The sequence below is a fragment of the Xenopus laevis genome, chromosome 2S, assembly GCF_017654675.1.
Source record: "Xenopus laevis strain J_2021 chromosome 2S, Xenopus_laevis_v10.1, whole genome shotgun sequence".
Taxonomy (NCBI): domain Eukaryota; kingdom Metazoa; phylum Chordata; class Amphibia; order Anura; family Pipidae; genus Xenopus; species Xenopus laevis.
Genome location: NC_054374.1, coordinates 165583272 through 165608457, shown reverse-complemented (window position 1 = coordinate 165608457; position 25186 = coordinate 165583272). Strand labels below are relative to the sequence as shown.

General features: G+C 44.4%; 3 protein-coding genes across 4 annotated transcripts; 1 reads left to right on the top strand and 2 right to left on the bottom strand.

Moving 5' to 3' along the window:
- Nucleotides 1-5093: 5093 nt before the first annotated feature.
- On the bottom strand, nucleotides 5094-11124 carry LOC108710053 (zinc finger CCHC domain-containing protein 3-like). 2 transcript variants are annotated; one of them, XM_041584628.1, is made up of 3 exons: nucleotides 10935-11124; nucleotides 6835-7191; nucleotides 5094-6792 (listed from the first exon to the last, which is right to left on the bottom strand). In XM_041584628.1, the coding sequence occupies exons 2-3, from the start codon at nucleotides 6979-6981 to the stop codon at nucleotides 5788-5790; spliced, it is 1152 nt and encodes a 383-aa protein (XP_041440562.1). In that variant the 5' UTR covers nucleotides 6982-7191; nucleotides 10935-11124; the 3' UTR covers nucleotides 5094-5787. The 2 variants fall into 2 exon arrangements, with proteins under 2 accessions (XP_041440562.1, XP_018105914.1); XM_018250425.2 differs by having other exon boundaries at nucleotides 5094-7191; nucleotides 10935-11119.
- Nucleotides 11125-18100: 6976 nt separating this feature from the next.
- Nucleotides 18101-18695, top strand: LOC108710052 (mid1-interacting protein 1-B). Its single transcript, XM_041584627.1, has one exon. The coding sequence runs from the start codon at nucleotides 18144-18146 to the stop codon at nucleotides 18531-18533; it is 390 nt and encodes a 129-aa protein (XP_041440561.1). The 5' UTR covers nucleotides 18101-18143; the 3' UTR covers nucleotides 18534-18695.
- Nucleotides 18696-21253: 2558 nt separating this feature from the next.
- Nucleotides 21254-25049, bottom strand: ndufc2.S (NADH:ubiquinone oxidoreductase subunit C2 S homeolog). Its single transcript, NM_001097941.1, is given in 3 exon segments — nucleotides 21254-21412; nucleotides 23181-23324; nucleotides 24889-25049. Coding segments are annotated over 3 exon segments (333 nt in total). The 5' UTR covers nucleotides 25028-25049; the 3' UTR covers nucleotides 21254-21362.
- Between the last annotated feature and the right edge of the window lie 137 nt (nucleotides 25050-25186).

Sequence of the window (25186 nt, the reverse complement as noted above, 5' to 3'; positions counted from 1 at the left end):
ATAGAATGTAGGGAAAATGTGTGATTCAATGATTTAGAACTTTGTTTTAGACAATGCTTTAAAGATAAAGTGGAAGTCTTTGCTATGTGAGGTTATGCAACACCGTGTAATTACAATATATAGTACACAGGCTTGGATTTGCAGTATATCATGATACAGTTATATTGCCTGTTTTGTTATCATATTCAAAGCCCTTCCTGGAGGATTAAAGCCGATTTATGTGAAATTATGTGAAATTATGTGAAATTATTGAACATCTTGGGCGAGTCCCTCAGTATCAATAAATCCTTTATCTGCCTTATCTCAATGGGTCCGTTTCTTTTCATTCTACAGAACCAAAAATAACCTTTCTCAGTACAAGTTGATGTGTGTGTGCCATTATTCCTGCAATATTTTCCATTTACAGACACATACAGATTTACACGTATAAATGTGTAATTGTTTTGGTACGATCCGTAGACTGGAGCAATACAGGACATTGTATACATGGATATACCTGGGAAAGCAGAAATAATCATCATCCTTTATATAATGTATAGAAAATGAAACTTTATCCCTTTTTACTGCCAATAGAACCACCTACCATATATCACTAGAAATTCCAAAAAAAAAAATGATGCCATACTGCAATTTTCAATATCAGTTTCAGCGCCTCCTCCCCAATAATAACAAGCTTTTAGAAAACATCCAAAAGGGATGGGAATGTTCTGACATGGACATTATCCAGGAAAAGCAAATCATGGAACGTATGATACTTTACCTCCCATCCCTAACTATCCCTCTATCCTGGATCTAAATGTAAATGCCCCATATTGTCTGGCACCTCTTTGGTTCTACTTTGCTTCCTACATCTTAGGGAATTAGCATACGGGCAGATTCAGGGAAATTTACTCGCCTGGCGACTAATCGCCTCTTCTGCGGGACGACAATCTCCCCGAACTGCCTTCCGCCTTCTATAATGAGAAAACAACAGCGCCAATGCACTCGCAGTGCTTCGATTTCCGAAGTTGCCTCACAATGATAACGCGTGTCCATTTTCTGGAACCCGTACCCACAACCTGCAATCCGGACCCGTATTCTTAACAGATTGGACACGCTACCCGACCCGCAAGTACCTTATGCGCAACCCGGACCCGCTGACCATCAAGTATCAGGAAGTGCTGTGGTAACCCGGAAGTGACATCATCGGAAGTAGGCGTGATCAGAAAAAAGGAGTAAAAATCAGTATTGAGAAGACCCGTGGCCTGACCCGCATCTATACTCGCACCCGTGACTTCTACCCACAACCCGCAGGTTTTTACGGGTAACTCGCGGATACCCGACCCGCTGCAGGACTCTAGTTTGCCCATAATCTGAATGAACTTTTTTGGGACATTAATAAGTGTGCAACCGACACAAATGTGGCACCATTTTGTTCCCTTGTTATAGCGTATTTAAGTCACACACTGATCACTGTCTGGTATCCCTGATAAAGGTCCTAAAGAGGACCGAAACGTTGTACACAAATGGTATATGAAGAAGTGTTTTTTCTTTTTTTACTTATCTAGAGTGTTGGTCCTACCAGCAAAACCGTATATATTTTTGATCGTGCACCTCGAACAAAAACCAGTGATAAAGTGCAGACACTTATTTTCAAATATATGTGTGTGTATATATATATATATATATTTATTTATATATATAGTCAGGTGATCTCACTGGTGTCTAATAAAAGGGCAGCCAAGTTTGGGAGTTTTACTTTGAAAGCAGCAAGTAAGTTGCAGGTAAAACCTAGTCCCTTTGTAAAATGTATAATGAAGCAATAGAATTTTTAAAGGAGAAGGAAAGCTCCAAGACAGTTTATTGCCAACATATTAGCCACAATAGTGCAAGCTAAAATGCTATATTTATTCTGCAGAATGCTTTACCATACCTGAGTAAACAGCTCTAGACACTGTCTCTGTTTGTTTAGGATAGAAGCTGCCATATAACCTTGGTGTGACATCACTTCCTGCCTGAGTCTCTCCCTGCTCACTTACAGCTCTGAGCTCAGATTACAGCAGGGATGGGAGGAGGGAGGAACAAACTGAGCATGCTCAAGCCCTAGCCCTGGAGGTTTAAGCTGAAAACAGGAAGTCTGATACAGAAGCCCATGAGTACACAATAGAAGGAAAGAAATGTGCTGTTTCTTTTGACAGAGGACTCAGAGCAGCATTACTGAGGTTTTACTGGTGTATTTATATAGATCTTTCTGATAAAGCTTACTTAATTGTAGCCTTTCCTTCTCCTTTAATGAATCAGATGAAATTGAGTGTAGGACTGGCCAGATATGGGATGAGTGTGACGTAGTTGGCCAGCTTAATATATTGCAATATATGGACAAACAATCCCTGTTTTGTTTAAAGGGTAAGGCATTTTTCAGTAGCACAAATGTCTCTGTCTTAAATATATTGATAATGGGTTGACTCTTGTATTTGTCTGTTGGGGACCTATTCTCCAGAATGCTTGAGCATAACAGATCTTTCTGTAATTTGGATCTTCAAACCTTAAGTCTACTAGAATATCATGTAAACATTAAATAAAGCCAATAGGCTGGTTTTGCTTCCAATAAGGATTAATTATATCTTAGTTGGGATCAAGTACAAGCCTCTGTTTTATTATTACACAGAAAAAGGAAATTATTTTTAAATATGTGATTTGGATAAAATATGGGAGATGGTCTTTCCGTAATTCAGAACTTTGTGTATAATGGGTTTCCAGATAACTGATCCCATACATGTAGTAAAATATAGATCCTTTGTTAATTTTTTTTTGCATAAATTAAGTTCTTTCCCCCTCTCAAACCATAAATGAGTGACCTGCTGGTCAGTTTCCCACCAGTCTGACCAGCAAGTAGTGAAGGAAGTTGTCAGGAGAAAGAAAGAGGCTGATGTTCTTCTGCTTAGGAAAGATGTGAGAAAGGTTTCTAATTTTATTCCTAAGCAGAAGAACATCAGCCTCTTTCTTTCTCCTGACAACTTCCTTGACTACTTGCTGGTCAGACTGGTGGGAAACTGACCAGCAGGTGGCGCTGTTGTAACAAAATTCATTCATATTAACAGCACATGTATCCCTTAATATCTTGGAATTAAAACAAAACAAATAATGAATGTACATTAAAAAAGTGCTTAGAATAGCCCCCTCATCAATTTTTCACTTATTTCAAAGGTTTACTTATCCTTTAAATGTAACCTTTCTTGTTTGTTTGCTGACCATGACTTATCCAAATATTGCTGGAGTTAAACACATATTGGTGTTCAGAGGAATTGAACTCGTGGCTTCAGGACTTCAACTCCTTTCGTGACTTCGGGTCTTTTCGCCGCTTCAGGACTTCAATTTCGGCTATTTTCGTGACTTCGGCTCTTTTCACCGCTTCAGGACTTCAATTTCGGCTGTTTTCGCCGTTTCGGGACTTCGGCTATTTTCATGGCTTCAGGTCTTTTCAACGATTCGGGACTTCGGCTGTTCAGGACTTCGGAAGGAGGTGACAAGGCTTCGGCGTACAGACCCGGTACACTTGTACCCCCTGTGCCCCCCTGATGGCGGCCCTGTGTAAGAAGCACATCTTTTTGCCTGTGCCAGTTACAAAACACCCACACAACCAACATGAATGTTAACTCTGTTTAATAATAAACCATTGGCATGTGGAACTTGCCACTTCCTAACAAGAGGAAATCTGTTAATCTCAAAAATATACAGAAAATCAACATCCCCAACAAACCCCCATCACCGGCCTAATATATATATATATATGATTAATAAAGTATTTGTGACTGCCAGGTTTGTGCTGGATCAAGTCTAAGCATGGAATGAAAGAGACTCATAATGAGCAGGTCAAAATAAAAGCATCACAATTAGAGGAGGGTAGAAAAATAAGAATATAACCCCCTTTTGGCTGTTTCATGGATGTTGAAAGTTGTATCCAGCATCACATCACATCATTTTATGCCAAAGTTTGCCTTTCTTATAAGTAATAAAAATGAACTCTGCAAAAGCAGCAATAACCAAAAGAACTTTCTGATTTGCTACAAAGAACTGTATAAATGAAACTTGACCCTCCCCTGCGACTCCACTTAATGGTAGTGGCCTTGGAGGTTAAACACAAAGGGTGTCTGCCATCTACTACCTCAGGTGACATCCCTGCTTCTCATATGGGCTGCTCCAATTATGTGTGTGAGGTTTAGAATCTAACAAAAGCCCCAATAGTCTGAATATTTTTCAGCGACACTCCACTCTCTTCCTACATTCCATTAAAGGAACAGCAACACCAAAAAATGAAAGTGTGTTAAAGTAATAAAAAATTAATGTACTGATTACGTTGCACTGGTACAACTGGTGTGTTTGCTTCAAGGACTCTACTATAGTTTATATAAACAAGCTGCTGTGTAGCCATGGGGGCAGCCATTCAAGCACAGGATACACAGTAGATAACAGATAAGTACTACTATAGTTTATATAAACAAGCTGCTGTGTAGCCATGGGGGCAGCCATTCAAGCACAGGATACACAGTAGATAACAGATAAGTACTACTATAGTTTATATAAACAAGCTGCTGTGTAGCCATGGGGGCAGCCATTCAAGCACAGGATACACAGTAGATAACAGATAAGTACTACTATAGTTTATATAAACAAGCTGCTGTGTAGCCATGATGGCAGCCATTCAAGCACAGGATACACAGTAGATAACAGATAAGTACTACTATAGTTTATATAAACAAGCTGCTGTGTAGCCATTCAAGCACAGGATACACAGTAGATAACAGATAAGTACTACTATAGTTTATATAAACAAGCTGCTGTGTAGCCATGGGGGCAGCCATTCAAGCTGAAAAAGGAGAAAAGGCGCAGGAAACACAGCAGATGACAGATAAGCTCTGTAGTATACTATGGGATTCTTCAGAACTTATCCGTTATCTATTGTGTATTCTGTGCTTGAATGGCTTCCCCCATGGCTACGCAGCAGCTTGTTTTTTATAAACTATAGTAGTACTTATCTGTTATCTACTGTGTATCCTGTGCTTGAATGGCTGCCCCCATGGCTACACAGCAGATTGTTTATATAAACTATAGTAGTACTTATCTGTTATCTACTGTGTATCCTTTGCTTGAATGGCTGCCCCCATGGCTACACAGCAGCTTATTTGTACAAACTATAGTAGTCTTTCCTGAAGCAAATGCAGCCACTTTAGCAGTACAGGGTACCATTACATGATATTGTCATTCTTTTAAAGTACTTTCATTTTTTGGTGTTATTATTCCTTCAGTAACGGCCGAGAAGCTGAAAGGGGCCATGTTGGTACAACTACTGCAATAAGTCTATAGGTAATGTGGACATGTGTCAAATTCCTGTGCTGATTAGTTGATGATTTCTAAACAAATGGCAGTAAAGTTTTACTCTCAACACAAATCAAACATTCTCCATGCAGAGCTTGTTTTCTGCTGTGAAGGATAGAGGAAGGTAGAATTTTCTGTCAGTATCAATATCTGTCAAATCTCAGAGCTTCTGCAACAAAAGGATGTCCCACTTGATTCATGGACTGATGGTGAGGGAGGTCGGCTGATGAAGAGCATGAGATACTGCCTTGGCATAACAAGAGCGTCTCTTATGCTAAATTATAGAGAAGAAACTGAAGAAATAGATGCAATTACAACGAGGCACAACTTCTACTCTCTGGCCTTCAGATTACGAATGGTCTTTTGCTCGTTGTCTTTGCCGTTACAGCTTGGTAATCCCACAGTCAACTTTTGAAAGCAGTCACGAGAGGTCTAAAGCCTGATGCCAACGGACTGTCTGCATGAAGCAGTCTCGGCACCACAGCCATTATACGGTGTATAGTAATCATAGTCATCGTCATTATCCATCCGATAAAGGTCTAGATCCGCATCCCTGCGCTGTTTCTCTATGGGGCAGTCACTGGCAAAATGCTCTGTAGATTCACATACATAACAGATACGGGGCTGACCGAAATAAGAAACGACTCCCCTCTCATTCCATATAAAGAATGTAATGGGCAGGTGCTGCAGGACATTGTTCACCACATTCAACTTCACTTGCGCTCTCCATTCACCGGTCCAAACGCCGTAACTACACCTGACGCGTCTCACCGGGCTCAGGACAGTGCAGTGCTGCTGGAGCCAACTCAGAACATCTTTCCGACGTATCATCTCATTTTTAAATGCTATTGTCACCGTTTTAACTTGTGAACTGGAAACAGGTCTGGCTTGCACAGATTTCCACATATCAGTGGGGCCCTTTTTTTTGTACAAGGACCAGAACTTAGGTAGAGATTCTGCCACTTGAAAACTGACATCGAACTTGGAGCCAGACACATCAGTGACGACGAGTATGTCTTGTGAGCGAAAGCCCATCGAGTCGAACAAGAGGCGGCGCACACGTTCCCTATCTAGAGGATGATCCGCATCCCCTGTCCAACATAATCGCACAATATTTCTATTCCTGGAATGAGACGGACCCTGTGCTCCCTCCTGTAATTCTTCTGACAGGGGCCCCGAATCAGTCACATTAGAAGAAGGAGATGGTGAACTTTGTGGCTCCTGCTGTAAGTTATTAGCATTGATCTGCAGATCAACAGGACCCGGAACTGCACCAGCGTTTACGGAAAGCTCAGAGTCAACTTTAACGTTATGAAGATCTAGAGGATTGTCCTCATTTACCCCAGAGACTTGAGGCAAATCTGGCTCTGAAGTTCCCGCTTGTAAAGTGAGTTCTGCTGCATCAGAATGCGAGATATTGGCATCAGACTGAGACACATCGGCATCAGAATGTGTGACGTCGGCATCAGACTGAGACACATCGGCATCAGACTGAGTGATATCGGCATCAGACAGACACAATACATTTTCACCACACTTATCAAGTCCTGCAGACTCCTGGGAGTCCAGCACTGTGGCAGAAAATGAAAATTCCATCCCGGGCTGTGGTGTTTTGTTGGTGTCCATCTCATCTGCTTCAGGATGCTGTGAGCAGATCACTCTTCCGCGCAGTCCTAGCGGTTTATGGAGTTTACAGTACGTAGTGAACTATACCTAGTCTGTAGTCTGAACTGGAGGTGCACGTAGAAGAACCGATAGGGAATGAGGCCCTGGGAATGTCACTGCTTGTTAAGGACCTTACCGGATGCTCTGTCCAAGGCTTCAAACGGAAGGTCACTGTGAAGGAGACAGAGGAGAAAACAAGTCAACAATAGAAAGGCAGCCATTCGGTGTATGGGACCTCATAACTAGGGTTGCCAGTTGGCCGGTAAAGATGATGGTTGATCACAGTATTATTAATAGGGAAAAAACAAATGTATAGGAAGTAGGGTTGCAACCTTTTAATAAAATTTCCACCGGCCGGTGGTGGGGTGGGAACAAAAGGGCAGGCCGTGACGTAAAAGGGGCCGGGCCAAGGGCTTTTGTTAGGGGTATTACAAATTTAGCGGCAGCTACATTGCCTGTAAATTTGTAATACCGGCCCTGCCAGGTGTTTTACCGGCCGGGTGGCGACTAGGGTTGCCACCTTTTTGAAAAATCTTTACCGGTCAGGGAAGGGGCGGTTCCACGAGGTGGAGGATCGTTCTAAAAATGGGCGGGGTTGTGATGTCACGGGGTGGCATAGTGCTGTCACTGTGGGCGGGGCCATGACATCAAGGGGCAGCGTGGAGTCGTGGAGCGTGGAATAGGTAAGTATTTTTTAGCTATAGAGGGAAGAAAAGAGTGGGCTGAGGCCTGTGTGCTGTTCTGTCAGGGAGGCAGTCCGCACAGTCCCCTGCTCTGCTGCTTATGTCAGTACGATCCCCCCTGCACTCGCGCCTTTAAAGACGCCGGTAACTCCGCCCACAAATTGCATCACGTGAGATTGTGACATCACAACGTCACGTAAGCGCCATGAGGTCCCAGGCACCGTAGCAAGCTTAGCTGGGGATTTTGAGCAGGGAGGGGGAGGGAACAGGGAAGCTGCTATGGCCATTTCTCCCCTCAGAATTTTACCGGCCTTTGTCGGTATTTCTTAAATACCGGCACTGCAACCCGTTTTTCCGTCTGGGCCGGTTAAATACCGGCTGGGTGGCAACCCTAGTGGCAACCTTAATAGCAAGGCCGGTAAAAATTTTGGTTGATCCCAAAATTTTATTAATAGGGAAAAAAGATAAATATATAGGAAGGCCGGTATTTTTTTCCATAAAAGGTGACAACCCTACTCATACCATTTCCCTCCATGAGCCAATGGGTTGGACACTGTGCAAGGTTGACTTTCCCTTAAATATCAGACTGTAGGTACTGCTATTGTTGGACATGTGAGTGCTGCTGGGGAATGGAGGCCAGTTGGTGAGGAAGGAATGGAGGCCAGTTGGTGGGGAATGGAGGCCAGTTGGAGGGGAATGGAGGCCAGTTGGAGGGGAAGGAATGGAGACCAGTTGGAGGGGAAGGAATGGAGACCAGTTGGAGGGGAAGGAATGGAGACCAGTTGGAGGGGAAGGAATGGAGACCAGTTGGAGGGGAAGGAATGGAGACCAGTTGGAGGGGAAGGAATGGAGACCAGTTGGAGGGGAAGGAATGGAGACCAGTTGGAGGGGAAGGAATGGAGACCAGTTGGAGGGGAAGGAATGGAGACCAGTTGGAGGGGAAGGAATGGAGACCAGTTGGAGGGGAAGGAATGGAGACCAGTTGGAGGGGAAGGAATGGAGGCCAGTTGGAGGGGAAGGAATGGAGGCCAGTTGGAGGGGAAGGAATGGAGGCCAGTTGGAGGGGAAGGAATGGAGGCCAGTTGGTGAGGAAGGAATGGAGGCCAGTTGGTGAGGAAGGAATGGAGGCCAGTTGGTGGGGAATGGAGGCCAGTTGGAGGGGAATGGAGGCCAGTTGGAGGGGAATGGAGGCCAGTTGGAGGGGAATGGAGGCCAGTTGGAGGGGAATGGAGGCCAGTTGATGGGGAATGGAGGCCAGTTGGAGGGGAATGGAGGCCAGTTGGAGGGGAAGGAATGGAGACCAGTTGGAGGGGAAGGAATGGAGACCAGTTGGAGGGGAAGGAATGGAGACCAGTTGGAGGGGAAGGAATGGAGGCCAGTTGGAGGGGAAGGAATGGAGACCAGTTGGAGGGGAAGGAATGGAGGCCAGTTGGAGGGGAAGGAATGGAGGCCAGTTGGAGGGGAAGGAATGGAGGCCAGTTGGAGGGGAAGGAATGGAGACCAGTTGGAGGGGAAGGAATGGAGGCCAGTTGGAGGGGAAGGAATGGAGGCCAGTTGGAGGGGAAGGAATGGAGACCAGTTGGAGGGGAAGGAATGGAGGCCAGTTGGAGGGGAAGGAATGGAGGCCAGTTGGAGGGGAAGGAATGGAGGCCAGTTGGAGGGGAAGGAATGGAGGCCAGTTGATGGGGAATGGAGACCAGTTGGAGGGGAAGGAATGGAGGCCAGTTGGAGGGGAAGGAATGGAGGCCAGTTGATGGGGAATGGAGACCAGTTGAGGGGAAGGAATGGAGACCAGTTGGAGGGGAAGGAATGGAGACCAGTTGGAGGGGAAGGAATGGAGACCAGTTGGAGGGGAAGGAATGGAGACCAGTTGGAGGGGAAGGAATGGAGGCCAGTTGGAGGGGAAGGAATGGAGGCCAGTTGGAGGGGAAGGAATGGAGGCCAGTTGGAGGGGAAGGAATGGAGGCCAGTTGGAGGGGAAGGAATGGAGGCCAGTTGATGGGGAATGGAGACCAGTTGGAGGGGAAGGAATGGAGACCAGTTGGAGGGGAAGGAATGGAGACCAGTTGGAGGGGAAGGAATGGAGACCAGTTGGAGGGGAAGGAATGGAGGCCAGTTGGAGGGGAAGGAATGGAGACCAGTTGGAGGGGAAGGAATGGAGACCAGTTGGAGGGGAAGGAATGGAGGCCAGTTGGAGGGGAAGGAATGGAGGCCAGTTGGAGGGGAAGGAATGGAGACCAGTTGGAGGGGAAGGAATGGAGGCCAGTTGGAGGGGAAGGAATGGAGGCCAGTTGGAGGGGAAGGAATGGAGGCCAGTTGGAGGGGAAGGAATGGAGGCCAGTTGATGGGGAATGGAGACCAGTTGGAGGGGAAGGAATGGAGACCAGTTGGAGGGGAAGGAATGGAGACCAGTTGGAGGGGAAGGAATGGAGACCAGTTGGAGGGGAAGGAATGGAGGCCAGTTGGAGGGGAAGGAATGGAGACCAGTTGGAGGGGAAGGAATGGAGGCCAGTTGGAGGGGAAGGAATGGAGGCCAGTTGGAGGGGAAGGAATGGAGGCCAGTTGGAGGGGAAGGAATGGAGGCCAGTTGATGGGGAATGGAGACCAGTTGGAGGGGAAGGAATGGAGACCAGTTGGAGGGGAAGGAATGGAGACCAGTTGGAGGGGAAGGAATGGAGACCAGTTGGAGGGGAAGGAATGGAGACCAGTTGGAGGGGAAGGAATGGAGGCCAGTTGGAGGGGAAGGAATGGAGGCCAGTTGGAGGGGGAGGAATGGAGGCCAGTAGGTGGGGAATGGAGGCCAGTTGAAGGAATGGAGGGCAGTTGGTGAGTAAAATGCTGGTAAATGTCGGTGAGGCACAAAACAGAAGAGATACAGAGGAGAGAGCTGAGGGCCAGTCAGTCACACAAGGGAACAGCTCAGGCTCCTGTGAGGGAATGTGACGAGCAGTTTTGGAGAAGGATCTCGAATTTCTGTTCAGCCAATAGAAACACAAGCTCCTCAACATCTCCAATTAAAAGAACTAAATTCCCCCTCAGAAGAGTTCGCTCGGTGACTGGATATAAAGGCGCCACAAACACTGACCCCTAGCGGCTACTGATAGAAATACAACAGAACTACAGTAAACAAAATGCCGCGCTCAGGCTAATGGGGGAAACGCGGTCACTGGTGCGTTAATGTCAATACCCCGCGCACACACACGAGTCCCCTCCTTCCCTCCAAATACGCACCTTCCGCACGACAGAAACGCGTCTCAGTGACAGACACAGCCAGGTGCGACAGCATTTACTTCCCGCGAAGGACAGAACCGCACGCCATTGGCTTACACGGGCCGAACGCTGATTGGCTTATCGCTATGCAGTTCCGGGAGGCGTTAGTGAACTATTACTTCCTGTAAGCGGATAAAGATGAGGGAACCTGATTGGGCGGGGCTTCAGCATTGTTTGTGTTGTCATGGCTGCCAGGCTTGTGCTTCTATTGGGGCTGAGGAGAGCACAGCTTTGTGCTTATAACCATCTCCTGTTACACTATATAGAACTTACTTAATAAACAAATGAATAAAACCTGATTTGGTATCAGAGTTACTCCATAAAAATACCTCAGCAGCGTCAGCTTTGTGTGCTGGACGTTCCCTCCCTGTGTACTAATGTGATGATGATTCCCCACAACCCCTAAGTGTAGCGTCTCAACAGCAATCACTGAGCATGTGCAGAGTCACTGACACAAGTCCCTTGTATGAATTTGAAGGCCTGGATCATTACTGTTAAAGGGATACTTAACGTCAGACCTGGTGGTACAGTAACTTCACTATATAATATACCACATCTCTAGCCATATTCTTTTTTTAAGTTTTAGCTTCTTTAATGTAAAGTTACCACCTTTCTGGTTTTGACCCAGACAGCCTGGTATTTTGAAGGACTGCCAAGGTCAAAACTGCCTGCCCAGTTTTCCAAATTCCACATCATCAGACCGCCCCCAGCCGGGAAAGTTGCCCACCCTAACCCCTCCCAAGTATCAACTGGATCAATTCCTTCTTTACTGGTGTAGTTCAGTTCCCCCGTATGATACAGTCATGGGCCGTCATCAGAGGGGGCACAGGAGGTACCGTTGTACCGGCCACACTGCACTTTTCAAATTAGCCGGGCCCCCCCTTGACAGCACCAATGTCATACTCCGAACCTCCGAAGAGCCCGAACTGCTGAAGCTGCAAAAAGACCTGAAGCCACGAAAGGAGGCAAAGCTGAAGCCCGAAGCCACGATAAAGACCCAAAGCCACAAATGCCTATGATTAAGGGAGTGATTCCCGAAACGCGTAGGGCGTTGGATCCTTGTTTTAAACTGGAATAAAAGTACATTCCAGTGTATTCGGAGTGCCGTCCTTTCTTTTCGAGGTCTATGTAAGTTCCACTGAACACCAATGTATTTTTTATTTTATTAAACCCCTAGCCAACAATGTATTATTTAAATAATATATAGGCCCCTGGCCACCAATGTTTTTAAAAATATTCTATGGGGCTAGTGTTGCCACTAGTGATGTGTGGGTCGGGTTTTACCTGACCCACACCCGCCCGATACCCTCCCGCCACCCGCGCCGAGCAGTGCCGGGCCAAGTTGGCCAGGTGCCCTAGGCAACCTGTCCGACTAGGTCGCCCCCCACTGTTCGCGCCAGTGCGCATGCGCGTTAGAGCGTATATGCCATTTCAAAACGCCAGCCAGTGCGCATGCATGGAAGGGCGCACACGCATTAATAAAAACAACTAAACTGCAACCACAGCTTAAGGACACAATGGTCCGGACTAGGGGAAGGGCTCAGAAGAGGTAGGTGCTTGGCGCCCCTCTGCCTTTGCACCCTAGGCACGTGCCTCTTCTGTCTACCCCTAGTTCTGGCCCTGGCGATGAGGGAGGAAATGGAGGCCAGTTGTCATTTCATATTTCAGGGTTCCTTTTATAAACCCGTGCAGGGCAAGCAGGCGAGTGTCTTATTAAAGTTGAACCTGGAAGACAGAAGCCAATGTTTTAAAAAAAATATTCTATGGGGCTAATTTGGAAAACCGGGCAGGCAGTTTTTATCCTGAGCAGCCCTTCAAATTACCGGGCTGTCCGGGTTAAAACCGGACAGGTGTTTACTTTATATGGGGCTCCTGACAACCAATGTTTCTTTTTAACTTGTAAGGGGGGGGGCCTTAGCCACCATGTTTTTTTTAAAACTTTTATGGGGGGGCCTAGCACCAATTATTTTTTTAACTTATAGGGGGGCCCTTACCACTAATGATTTTTAAAAAATGTTTATGCTGTTTTATGTTAACGTATAAGGGGGTCCTGGCCACCAATAGCTTTTTATAACTTGTTTGTGGGGGGTTTACCGTTTTTAGCCCTGATGTCTGTGTAGCCTTTTTACTGTGGTGTGTGTGGGATCTGTGGTGTGGCTGGGATGAGCGGGGTCTAGGGGGCCCAGAAAATATTGTACGGGCCCCTTGATTTCTGATGGCAGCCCTGGATACAGAACATCCATCTACGTCCTCCTCAACTCCCCTTTCATTCCCTCCTCACATACCCACATACAGTTCTTTGCAAGGGCACCACCCTGCTTTAGGTCAAGTTGTAGGCAGAGGTATAAGATCCCCCATGTACATGGATGTACATGGATTTCATGTGTTGGTAACTGTGCCATGTAATTGTGTATTTTGCATACTTCACACATATGATGCATCATCAAGACCAGACAAGAGATGTCAAGGAAGCTGGGAAGTTACCCTTAAGAGACTCGTCAGCAGGTAACTCTCAAAATGCTTTATTTAGTGTTAGAAATATGTGAACTGAATGTAACTATTGGTGACTTGATAACAGTGGCATGAATAACACATCCCAACATGTCTATGACATCAAAAGTGGCAACAACAATTTAAATCCACACGTCAGAACAAATTTCCCTGGTGAGCTTCTTTGAAAGGAGTGAAAGACCCAATGAAGACACAACAGAAGACTCCAAGACTGCCAACAAAAAGACAGCCTCATTTGAAATACCAAAAGTCTTACAATTTGGGTGTCACTGTCTCTCGTCCCCTCTAGGTGGGACTGTCTAGTTGCAGGGAAAAAAGCTCAGGTCTCCCACTGATCCTGTATCGTGCTGAGTTGCACAATGTAAGACTAGAAATTAAATGCATAATATAAACAGTGACATTAAATATGTAATAATTAAATGTTATACTACTTATGCACAACAAGGGGTAAATTTATCAGAGTGAAGTTCCGCCACTAGAGTGAAATTCCGCAGCTCACAATTCATTTCTATGGGATTTTGAAAGGCATATTTATCAATGGGTGAAAGTTCACCCTTTGATAAATACGCCTTTAAAAGTCACATAGAAATGAATGGAAAGTGGCGGAATTTCACTCTAGTGGCGGAACTTCACTATTAACTTCACTCTTTAATAAATATACCCCCAAGTGTGGGTTTCATTTATCTATTATGCGCCTGAAATGTGCATCCCCCGGTATTTGGAAATTTTTTTGTCTTGTTTGAAACCGGTCCCTGGTCAATTTATAGTATATATTAATACCAGGGCTGCCATCAGGGGGGCACAGGGGGTACTACTGTACCGGGCCCGGGTCTGAAGGGGGGCCTGGCTGTGCTGCACTTTTCAAAATAGCCAGGCCCCCCTTGACATCGCCGAAGCCGTGCCACATCGTCTCGCCTCTCCTGAAGTCCCGAACAGCAAAACAGCCAAAGTTCCGAAGCAGCGAAAGATCCGAAGTCAAGAAAGGAGCCGAAGTTGAAGTCCTGAAGCCACGAGTTCAATTCTACTGAACACCAATGTTTTTTTTAATCCCTTGAACACCAATGTATTATTTTAATACTCTATAGGCCCCTGCCACTAATGTTCTTTTTAAAAAATATTCTCTGGGCCCCCTATTTTTTTCAAACTTGTAAGGGGGACCCTGGCGCCAATGATTTCTTAAAAAATATTTAACTTGTAAGGGGGGCCTGGCACAACCAATGTTTTGTTTTTTTAAAAAAAAAAACTTTTATGGGTGGCCCCGGCGCCAATGTTTTTTAAAAAAAACTTTTATGGGGGCCTGAAAGTATTGTTGTACGGGGCCCCTTGATTTTTTAATGGCGGCCCTGATTAATAGCAGCAACCTTGTGTGTGTTTTAATTTATCAAAACCTATCCACCTCTTTCTATATCTACTGCAGGGGTCCCCAACCAGTGTCTCGTGAGCAACATGTAGATCACCAACCCCTTGGATGTTGCTCCCTTTGGTCTTAAATCAGGTGCTTATTTTTAAATTCTTGTTTTGGAGGCAAATTTAGCCACATAAAAAGCAGGTGTACTGCCAAATAAAACCTCCTGTAGCCACCTGCCTCCAGGAATTTTTTTCATGCTTGAGTTGCTCCCCAAGTCTTTTTATAATTGAATGTGGCTCATGGGTAAAAAAGATTGGGGACCCCTGATCTACTGTATCTTCCCTTACCAGGGAGCCAATTGCACAAGTCTGTATTCAGCTGTGCTTGGTATATTCTGTCCTTACAAGTCTTTATCTTGTCATTTCGTATTTCTTATTTAGGCAACAGGACAGATATAAAATTAAAGAGGAAGTTCACCTTTTAATTAACTCTGAGCATAGATAGACCTAATGCAATTATTTTTGAGCTGATTTTCTTTATTTTGTAAGTTTTCTTAAATTATTAGAATTTCGATACTTCATCTTTCCAGCCTGAAGCTTCAAAATGCTATCTGTTAGAGTTAGGGTAACTGACCCTAATCTGTGTCTGGTGTTTGCTTGTCCTCACCCCCCCCCGCTCAGGATTTCACATCGGATCATTCGGCAAAACACTGATTAGGATGCCAGGGCTGTTGTATCAGCAGCTGTACATACATAACTGTACTCACATAATGTGGCAGTTGGTAACACAATTCATGCGTCACATAAGCAAATTTCACATAAGCAAATGTCACATAAGCAAATGGAAGTGATCATCATCATCAGAACTTGCCCAGTGATTCGCTTGGTTGAGAGACTGGGCAGGACTGTGTGTGACCAGCTTTATAACAGTTTCTCCACTATTCACTGTATGGAGTCCAAGCTGGCAGTCCTGTTATAGAGACCAAACTATGTTCCTAAAGGTCATCCGGTACAATGAAGGCCGACAGACGTTTATGAGTCATGTCTGCAGTTTAACACTCTTGCCTCTTCCCCAGACAGCCTAGTTAATGCTGTAAGATTAGATAACAAAAGTCTAAAGGCCAACTACTTTTTTATAAAAAGGATTTGACTTCAATATTTTTTAATGGTTTCCCTTCCCATTATGTCTATGGGTCTCTGACCCTTCCAACCCCACTGTCAGGTTCTGCCTTTGGGCCATTTTTGTCTGATTTATACAGTTGGGAAAACATTTGCTTTACTTCTCCATTAAAACTAGAAAACTCAAGCTTAAAATTCTAGTAGACTGTCCAAAGATACTTGATTGGTTGTTATTAGTGTAGGGGACTGATAAATGTTTTCTCCTGTTTATAGTTCATTTCTCTAAGTCAGGGATCCCCAACCTTTTGAACCCGTGAGCAACATTCAGAAGTAAAAGGAGTTGGGGAGCAACACAAGCATGAAAACTGTTCCTGGGGTGCCAAATAAGGTCTGTAATTGTCCATTTAGTAGCCCCTATGTGGATTGTCAGACTACATTGAGACTCTTTTTGACAGTACACCTGGTTTTTATACAACCAAAACTTGCCTCCAAGCCTGGAATTCAAAAATAAACTCCTGATTGAGGCCACTGGGAGCAACATCCAAGGGGTTGGAGAGCAACATGTTGCTCACGAGCTACTGGTTGGGGATCACTGCTCTAAGTAACGGGTCCCCAACCAGTAGCTCATGAGTAACATGTTACTCACCAACCCCTTGGATGTTGCTCCCAGTGGCCTCAAAGCAGGTGCTTATTTTTCAGTTCCTGGCTTTGAGGCTGGTTGCATAAAAACTAGGGATGCACCGAATCCACTATTTTGGATACAGCCGAACCACCGAATCTTTTGCGAAAGATTCGGCCGAATACTGAACGGAATCCCCTGGGAAGGGGAAAATATTTTTACTTCTTTGTTTTGTGACAAAAAGTCACGCGATTTCCCTCCCCGCCGAAGGCAGAAGGAGGCGGTCGAATCCTGCAGAAAAAGGCAGAATCCTGGATTCGGTGCATCCCTAATAAAAACCAAAGTTCACTGTCAAATAGAGCCTCCTGGTGTTACGGATAAGTGGTAATTTAGGCCCCACTGACCCTTTGGGTTATGTGCTTCTGAGGGGGCGATTTGTATTGTACAACATTGCATGTAGTATACTACCCTGATTACCCCCATATTTATGACCGAAAAGTGTTTAAACAGAGTTTTTTTGGGGTGAGCTCCACCAGCATACATTTACCACTTATCCGGACTTTTTTTATCTTATCAGTAATAAAAGTTAAGTTTTAATGGTGTATAAATATGAGCTTGCGGACAATCTTAGATGGGAGGGTGCAAATACATGGGTCAGTTCTTTCTCTTTCTTGTTTTCTTATGAATTACTACTTGACCCTCCACACCATCTTCTGTTTTTCTCATTTGATGGTAGGTGCTCCCCAACTTCTTTTCTACATTCCATTCTAAAATCCCTTGCTCTCCAGCAGTGACTTATTAACCTCAATACAAAATAATACACAGCCCCTCTTATCCCAATATCAGATCAGCATTTTATTCTAATACCCCCTGCATCTCAGCAGTGCACTACTCACAACTAGTACAATTTACTCTGCAGCCCCAGTTGTCCCCAGGGCAGATCTACATTCTCCAAAGTAATAGTCACCCTGCTCAGCACCCACAAGAAAATCAGTTTCACAAATCACTCCCAGGGTTCCCATTAATCAGGGAGACTTATCATAGAACCTTTAAACTCAGTACCAAGATGTGTAAGTTACCGACAACTCCAGCTACAGAGCTGCCATTAAACTTCACACCCCCGATTTGGCGATGAACAAAATACTGAAAGAACCAGAAACCATGTATAGATCACTGATAACCAGCAATAATCGGGCATAGAGATACAAAGAATGTAGGTGCATTTATATGGATGGTTTGGGTTTTCAATGGAAGTGTTAAAAAGGTTCATTGACCCAACAGATCAGACTGATGGAACTGAATGGACTGTTTGCTGAACGCTGTGTAATTCCCGATCATTTCGACCCATGTTTGCCATTTAAACATTACATTGGGAAACTTCCAGTCTGCTTTGTGTAGATAAAAATGATGAAACCTGCAAAGTTTGGGAGAACTCTGATTGGCCCGTTGCGATCGAGTGGTGTCATTCTGTTTCATCACTGCTGGATGTAACCTTGGGACACTGGGGAGCAGATATAAACCCAGGCAAGTGAATTCATGGCTGGCACCATCACAAGACATTACACTGAGCAGCCATGCAGGTGTCCCAGATCAGCAGCCTCACCAGTGCAATGGTGAAATACTGCGCCGCAGTCAGACACATGGAGCAGGAGGTGATGTTCCCCAGCCTTCTCCGTGATGTCCCCATGGAGCAGAAAGGTGACTGTGCAGAGCACGACTCAGGGGACCTGTATGATCACTACATCCGGCTGAAAACCATCAGAATCAGTCTGGAGAGCGGACTGGTGCCACTCAGTATCCAGCACAAGGACCTGGAAGCAACAACATTGGGCACAGCAGACAATGAAACCCTTTTCTACCATCACTTCACTGGTCTATTCTCCATCCTGGGACAACTGACCAACGAATCCAACGCCCTGACCAACAGATACAACAATATCATCGGCACAGCGAGGGGAGCATAAAGAGAGCAAGCCTCAGTTTCCCTGCACTCTAACCCATAGCAACAAAAGGAACTGTCTCAGAGCTACTTATGGAAGTAACCAAACTGGTTAAGGACAGGGGGCTGGGTTTGTTTCATGTGTTTCCATGCTGCCCAAATAAAGAGAAAATGTGCAGGGATCAAATAATTTTGTTTTTTATTAGTGAGCCTGTCTTCCTGTTACGAATTCTACATTTTATATAGTTAAACGGGGAACTTGTTTTTTCTGATGTAAACATTTGTCAAAGGCAACTTCAATGTTATGGTTTATTCCTCTCGGTTTTTACATGGTTTAACTTTCTGAGCTGCAGCTATCCAGTCTGGAATTCAAAGCTATCTGGTTGCTAGGGTGCCACTTATCCTAGCAACCAGAACTTGATTTAAATGAATAAGAGGGTCTAAAGCAGTGCTTTTTAAACTTTTATAGTTTAACCACTTCCTTTTTGATCCAATCTTTAGTCTGGGCCCTGTTTAGCTCATAACAAGATTTTAAATATAAAGTGTGTAACAGTCACTGCTATAGTTCCAGGGGTACCCAGGGCACTCACCCCAAATCTCCCCCTGACCTTCAGACTGGGCCCCCTTAGCTCATAACAAGGTAACAGATATATAGAAACATTGGGGTGTCACCTTGCTATAGTTCCAGGGGTACCCAGGGTACAAATAATCACTCACCCCAAATCTCCCCCTAACTGACCTTCAGACTGGGCCCCCTTAGCTCATAACAAGGTTACAGATATATAGAAACATTGGGGTGTCACCCTGCTATAGTTCCAGGGGTACCCAGGGCACAAATAAGCACTCACCCCAAATCTCCCCCTAACTGACCTTCAGACTGGGCCCTCTTAGCTCATAACAAGGTTACAGATATATAGAAACATTGGGGTAATGGTCAACCTGCTATAGTTCCAGGGGTACCCAGGGCACAAATAAGCACTCACCCCAAATCTCCCGCTTACTGACCTTCAGGCTGGGCCCCCTTAGCTCATAACAAGGTTACAGATATATAGAAACATTGGGGTGTCACCCTGCTATAGTTCCAGGGGTACCCAGGGTACAAATAAACACTCACCCCAAATCTCCCCCTAACTGACCTTCAGACTGGGCCCCCTTAGCTCATAACAAGGTTACAGATATATAGAAACATTGGGGTGTCACCCTGCTATAGTTCCAGGGGAACCCAGGGTACAAATAAACACTCACCCCAAATCTCCCCCTAACTGACCTTCAGACTGGGCCCCCTTAGCTCATAACAAGGTTACAGATATATAGAAACATTGGGGTGTCACCCTGCTATAGTTCCAGGGGTACCCAGGGTACAAATAAACACTCACCCCAAATCTCCCCCTAACTGACTTCAGGCTGGGCCCCCTTAGCCAATTTCTTACTCTGATAGAAAAATAAGGCATCTCAGTAAGTGCAATTCACTCTGGGGTGTTACAGTATCACTAGTATCAGCACCTTTAAAGCACTGTGCCCCCCCCCCTTTTCATGAAATCCTTGCCCCTCAAGTGTTTTATTAACTGCAGAACTCTCTGTAGACCACACTGTGGATACACATTTACATTGGGAGGGGGTCAGTGTAGTACAAATAGGAGCAGTATCTCCAGCCTATAAGAGTCCACAATCCTCAGGTTTCGAGTGATGGGGTGGGGGGCAACTGGAACGGATTTAAGCAAGTACAGGGTAGAATTAGGATAGAATGGACATAAAAGGGGTTAAAGTGACAATGAGACCTTATATAACTAGTATTGCTAGTAAAGAAGAAAGGAGTAACTAGATGTTACTGGGCCCCGCAGCAATTTTTTTAGGGCCCCCAACATATCCAGAGATTGTCCGGTTTTACCAATATTTGTTGACATTGCTCATTATTTGGGCCTCATCGGCCCCCCTGCAGCTGCAAGGTCTGATTCCGCTGTAGTTTTGCCCCTGAAAGAAGAGGTCAGTATTGCTTTAAAAGAGAACCAAAGCCTAACTAAAGAAGTAGGTAGACATATTGTACATGATGTTTTGTGCTTCTGTACCATCCCAAGGCAACCACAGCCCTTTAGCAGTAAAGATCTGTGTCTCCAAAGATGCCCCAGTAGCTCCCCATCTTCTTTTCTGCTGATTCACTGATTCACATGCTCTGTGCTGCTGTCACTTACTGAGCTTAGGGACCCACTCACAATATACAGTACACATAGAATAAAAATGTCACAATATAAGGCTGATTAGTAATTAATACACATAATTACTACATGGCAGCACAGAAACCAGTGCAATTAGCATCAGAATTGAATAATCAGCAAACCTGTAGCATCAGCTTATATTACAGCCAGGGAAGGTCATTTTCTGCTGGATAATTAGTGACGAGCCCTAAGCTTAGCTTCTCAACAGCCAATCAGAGCCCACTGAGCATGTGAGTGTCACAGACACTTTCCAAGATGGTGACCCCCTGTGACAAGTTTGAAGTCCTGGATCATTGCTGCTATTGACAAGCTCAAACTTTAGCCTCGTGCAATAAGTTCACTATATAAAATAGGACATTTTTAACCAAATTTATTTTTAGAGTTTAGTCTTAGTTAAAGACACAGCGTCACTTTACTGGATGCCAAATGAAACCAAATTCCCAAACTCAGTGAATAGAGGGGCAGGTATTTAACTCCCAACTCAAATAAGGTAAATAATAATAAAGATAAAGACTGACACAAATCTTTTTAAATACAATATATTGTTACATAATCCTGGAAGCCGCTGGGGAAACACAGTGACCAGATAATATACAGTTGAGTGACAAAGGTCCCAATGCACCAGGGACAGGAGACGGCCCTTAACGGATGGGGGTGAAATCTTCCAGCACTTCAGCCATGGTTTTCTTTTCTGCATGGAGAGAGAAAGACTGTATATCAGGCAGGTGTCAGATCAGAGGGGGAAATGGAAGAAGTGACTGAACAGTCGGATGAAATAAAAATAATCTTGACTTGCAGTACATAGATCAGCTGGGGGAAAGTGTTTGTTACTATGTTAAAGGAACAGTGACTGGATGTGTAACATAATAGCCAGAACACTACTTCCTGCTTTTCAGCTCTCTAACTCTGAGTTAGTCAGTGACTATAAGGGGGGCCACATGGGACATAACTGTTCAGTGAGTTTGTAATTGATCCTCAGCATTCAGCTCAGATTCAAAAGCAACAGATATGTCCCATGTGCCCCCCTCAAGTCTCTGATTGGTTTCTGCCTGGTAACCAATTAGAGGAAAGCAAGAGAGCTGAAAAGCAGGAAGTAGTGTTCTGGCTATTATGTTACACATCAAGTCACTCCAGCCTTTATACATTACATTTTTGCCTAACTAACTATATTAGATACATTTTTTATTTTGCACAGCCTATTTATTTACCCAGTTTTTATTTTTATACTGAACTGTTCCTTTAAAGCTGAACAACCCCTTAAATGTTACAGTATGGGGGGGGCATGTGCAAGGGATCACTGTCAGACTATAGCAGTAATCAGTGCATGGCTGTATGAGGCGCAGACTAACTGGACTATTTACACACAGAATCATGCCAAATATGCATCTAATTGGTATTTCAAACCTCTTAATTTCACTAATAAGATTAACAGAGGACAAAGACATTTTTTGGGAATATATTGGTGTAAAATCAGGGAAAAGCACTCACTGAAATACAATATAAATTGGTAGAACCACAAATAAAATGCAGGAAAACTTTAAAGACGCGTAACATAAAAAAAACTTGTTTCTACATAACTAGCGATGCACCAAATCCAGGATTCGGTTCAGGATTCGGCATTTTTCAGCAGGATTCAGCCAAATCCTTCTGCCGGCCGAACCGAATCTGCAAATGCAAATTAGGGGAGGGAAATCGTGTGACTTTTCGACACAAAACAAGGAAGCATATAATGTTTCCCCTTCCCACCCTTAATTTGCATATGAAATTAGGGTTCAGATTCGGCCGAATCTTTCACAAAGGATTCGGCCCAATCCACAATAGTAGATTCGGTGCATCCCTACACATAACAAAAAAAAACAAAAAAAAAAACAAGACACTTAACTTTAAATTGCTCTCCTCTTCAGAAACGTCAACAGGGCGACAATCGGTGGCGCTCGATTTCTCCTCCCTGCCTTCAATAGGAGATAGCCAAGGAGGAGAAAACAAGCGCCGTACGTAGGATCGTCACCCTGTCGCCGTTTCTGAAGAGGAGCGCAAGCGGAGAATCAGTAAGTTATTCCTTAATGAAGACTTTGCAAATTTAAAGTTAAACGTGTCGTGTTTTTTTATGTTACTGGTCCTTTAAAAGTGAGGGTTCACTGTAATGCCCTGCTCTGAATCAAACCCAGAACTCTGATCAATGTTAAAGTGGTGGGTCACCTCTAATTTAACTTTTAGTAAGTTATAGAATGGCCAAATCTAAGCAACTTTTCCACTGGTCTTCATTAAAAAATTTTTTTAAAGTTTTCCAGTTTTTTTCTGACTCTTTCCAGCTTTAAAATGTCACTGACCTTTTAAAGGTCACTGACCCCATCTAAAAAACAAATGCTCTGTAAGGCTACACATGTATTGTTATTGCTACTTGTTATTCCTCATCTTTCCCCAGCTGTACCATTTATTGCATATAAATATATATATACCCTGCACTTTGAATTCTCCTGGGTGATGCCCAATGTACTCGCGGAGATCACGGTCTATCTTTGCGTTCCTGTAGTTCTCGTACTTGGTCGCATGATACCCAAGGAAAACACCAATACTGGTCAGAAGCACCTGCCGATGGACACCTGGGGAGAAATAGCACAATACTGGATCAGAATCAAGCTTCATGCTCTGTTATATACACACTAATAAATATATATATATATATATATATATATATATATGTTTCCAGGCACACACAACTGCACTCTATATAAATTGGTCAACTCTTTAAATTGTGCGTTAACTTCCCCTTTAATAATGTTCCTGCACTAGACTGAGTGGCAGAGTCATAAGCAGAGAATGAAATGTGAAACATGCCGGTACCACTGTCCAGTGCCAAACAGACTATGGGCCAAAAGTGAGTAAAAGACACGACTGCCTGGTTCTGACTGGCAGCTGGAGCTGCACAACTGCCGCCCATGTGCTGCTTATAAGTTACAACCAGGCATGTGAGCCAGATCATTATTCAGGGACGGATGTGGCCCCTCGGATTGTGGCCCCCAGCCTGCCCAAAGGCTCACAGACAGATCTGTGGGGAAACAATCCTTAGGGGTCATTTATAGGGGCAGCACAGTGAAAGGCAGTTGAGTAACATTTGAGGGGAAAGGGTATTTGCTGCACTTCCTGTTCTTGTAGGCTCAGAGTATGGGGAGCAGATTCCAGGGTTCTAGCGGAGGCCTCAGACTGTCCACGAATGGTTCTAGTTAAAGGGGTTGTTCCCCTTTAAATTTAACTGTTAGTATGATACAAAGAGGGATATTCTGAGACAATCTGCAATTGTTTTTTTTTTTTAATTTGTGGTTTTTGACTTATTTAGCTTTTTATTCAGCAGCTCTTCAGTTTGTAATTTCAGCCATCTGGTTGCTAGGGTCCAAATTACCCTAGCAACCATGCACTGATTTGAATAAGAGACTGGAATATGAATAGGAGAGGCCTGAATAGAAAGATGATTAATAAAAAGTAGCAGTAACAATACATTTGTAGCCTTACAGAGCATGTTATTTAGATCGGGTCAGTGACCCCCATTCCAAAGCTGGAAAGAGTCAGAAGAAGGCAAATCATTTAAAAACTACAAAAAAATAATTAATGAAGGTGGATGGAAAGTTGCTTATAATTCGTCACTGTATAACATACTAAAAGCGAACTTGAGTGAACCTTTAGAAGGTTACAGAATGATGAATTCTAAGCAACTTTTTAATTGTCCGTCATTATTTATTGCGTAGTTGTTTAATGGTTTGCCTTCTCCTTCTGAATTTTTCCAGCTTTCAAATGGGGGTCACTGACCCCATCTAAAAAAACAAATGCTCTGTAAGGCTACAAATGTATTGTTATTGCTGCTTCTTATTAATCATCTTTCTATTCAGGCCTCTCATATTCATATTCCAGTCTCTTATTCAAATTAGTGCATGGTTGCTAGGGGAATTTGGACCCTAGCAACGAGATGGCTGAAATGACAAACTGGAGAGGGGCTGAATAAAAAGCTAAATAAGTCGAAAACCACAAGTAAAAACTAATTGCAAATTGTCTCAGAATATCCCTCTCAACATCATACTAATAGTTAATTGAAAGGTGTAGCGCCCCTTTAATAAGAAGAGCCGGTTGTCGGATCCAGTAGGAAACAGTGAGGAGGAGGAAGAAGAGTCTCACCCGCTCGCAGGGCCGGCATGTGTCGGATGGCATTGTGAGTGATAGCGGACATGTAGCCCATGAATCCCATCCACAATGAATTCCTATTCACCAGCCCGGGAGGCGGCAGCACACGAGCCTCGTCCGGTAACAGCCCCATAGCTGAACTTCTTCCCAAGGACAGGACACCCAGGTAAAAGCCGTAGGAGTGACGTCACAATACCACGTGCCGGATCCGAGCGAACGGAAGTGCCGCCTATTGGTCGAGACATGTTCTCCCGCCCTAAACAGGGGCGTTCTTTGCCGACGCGCTCCCTGC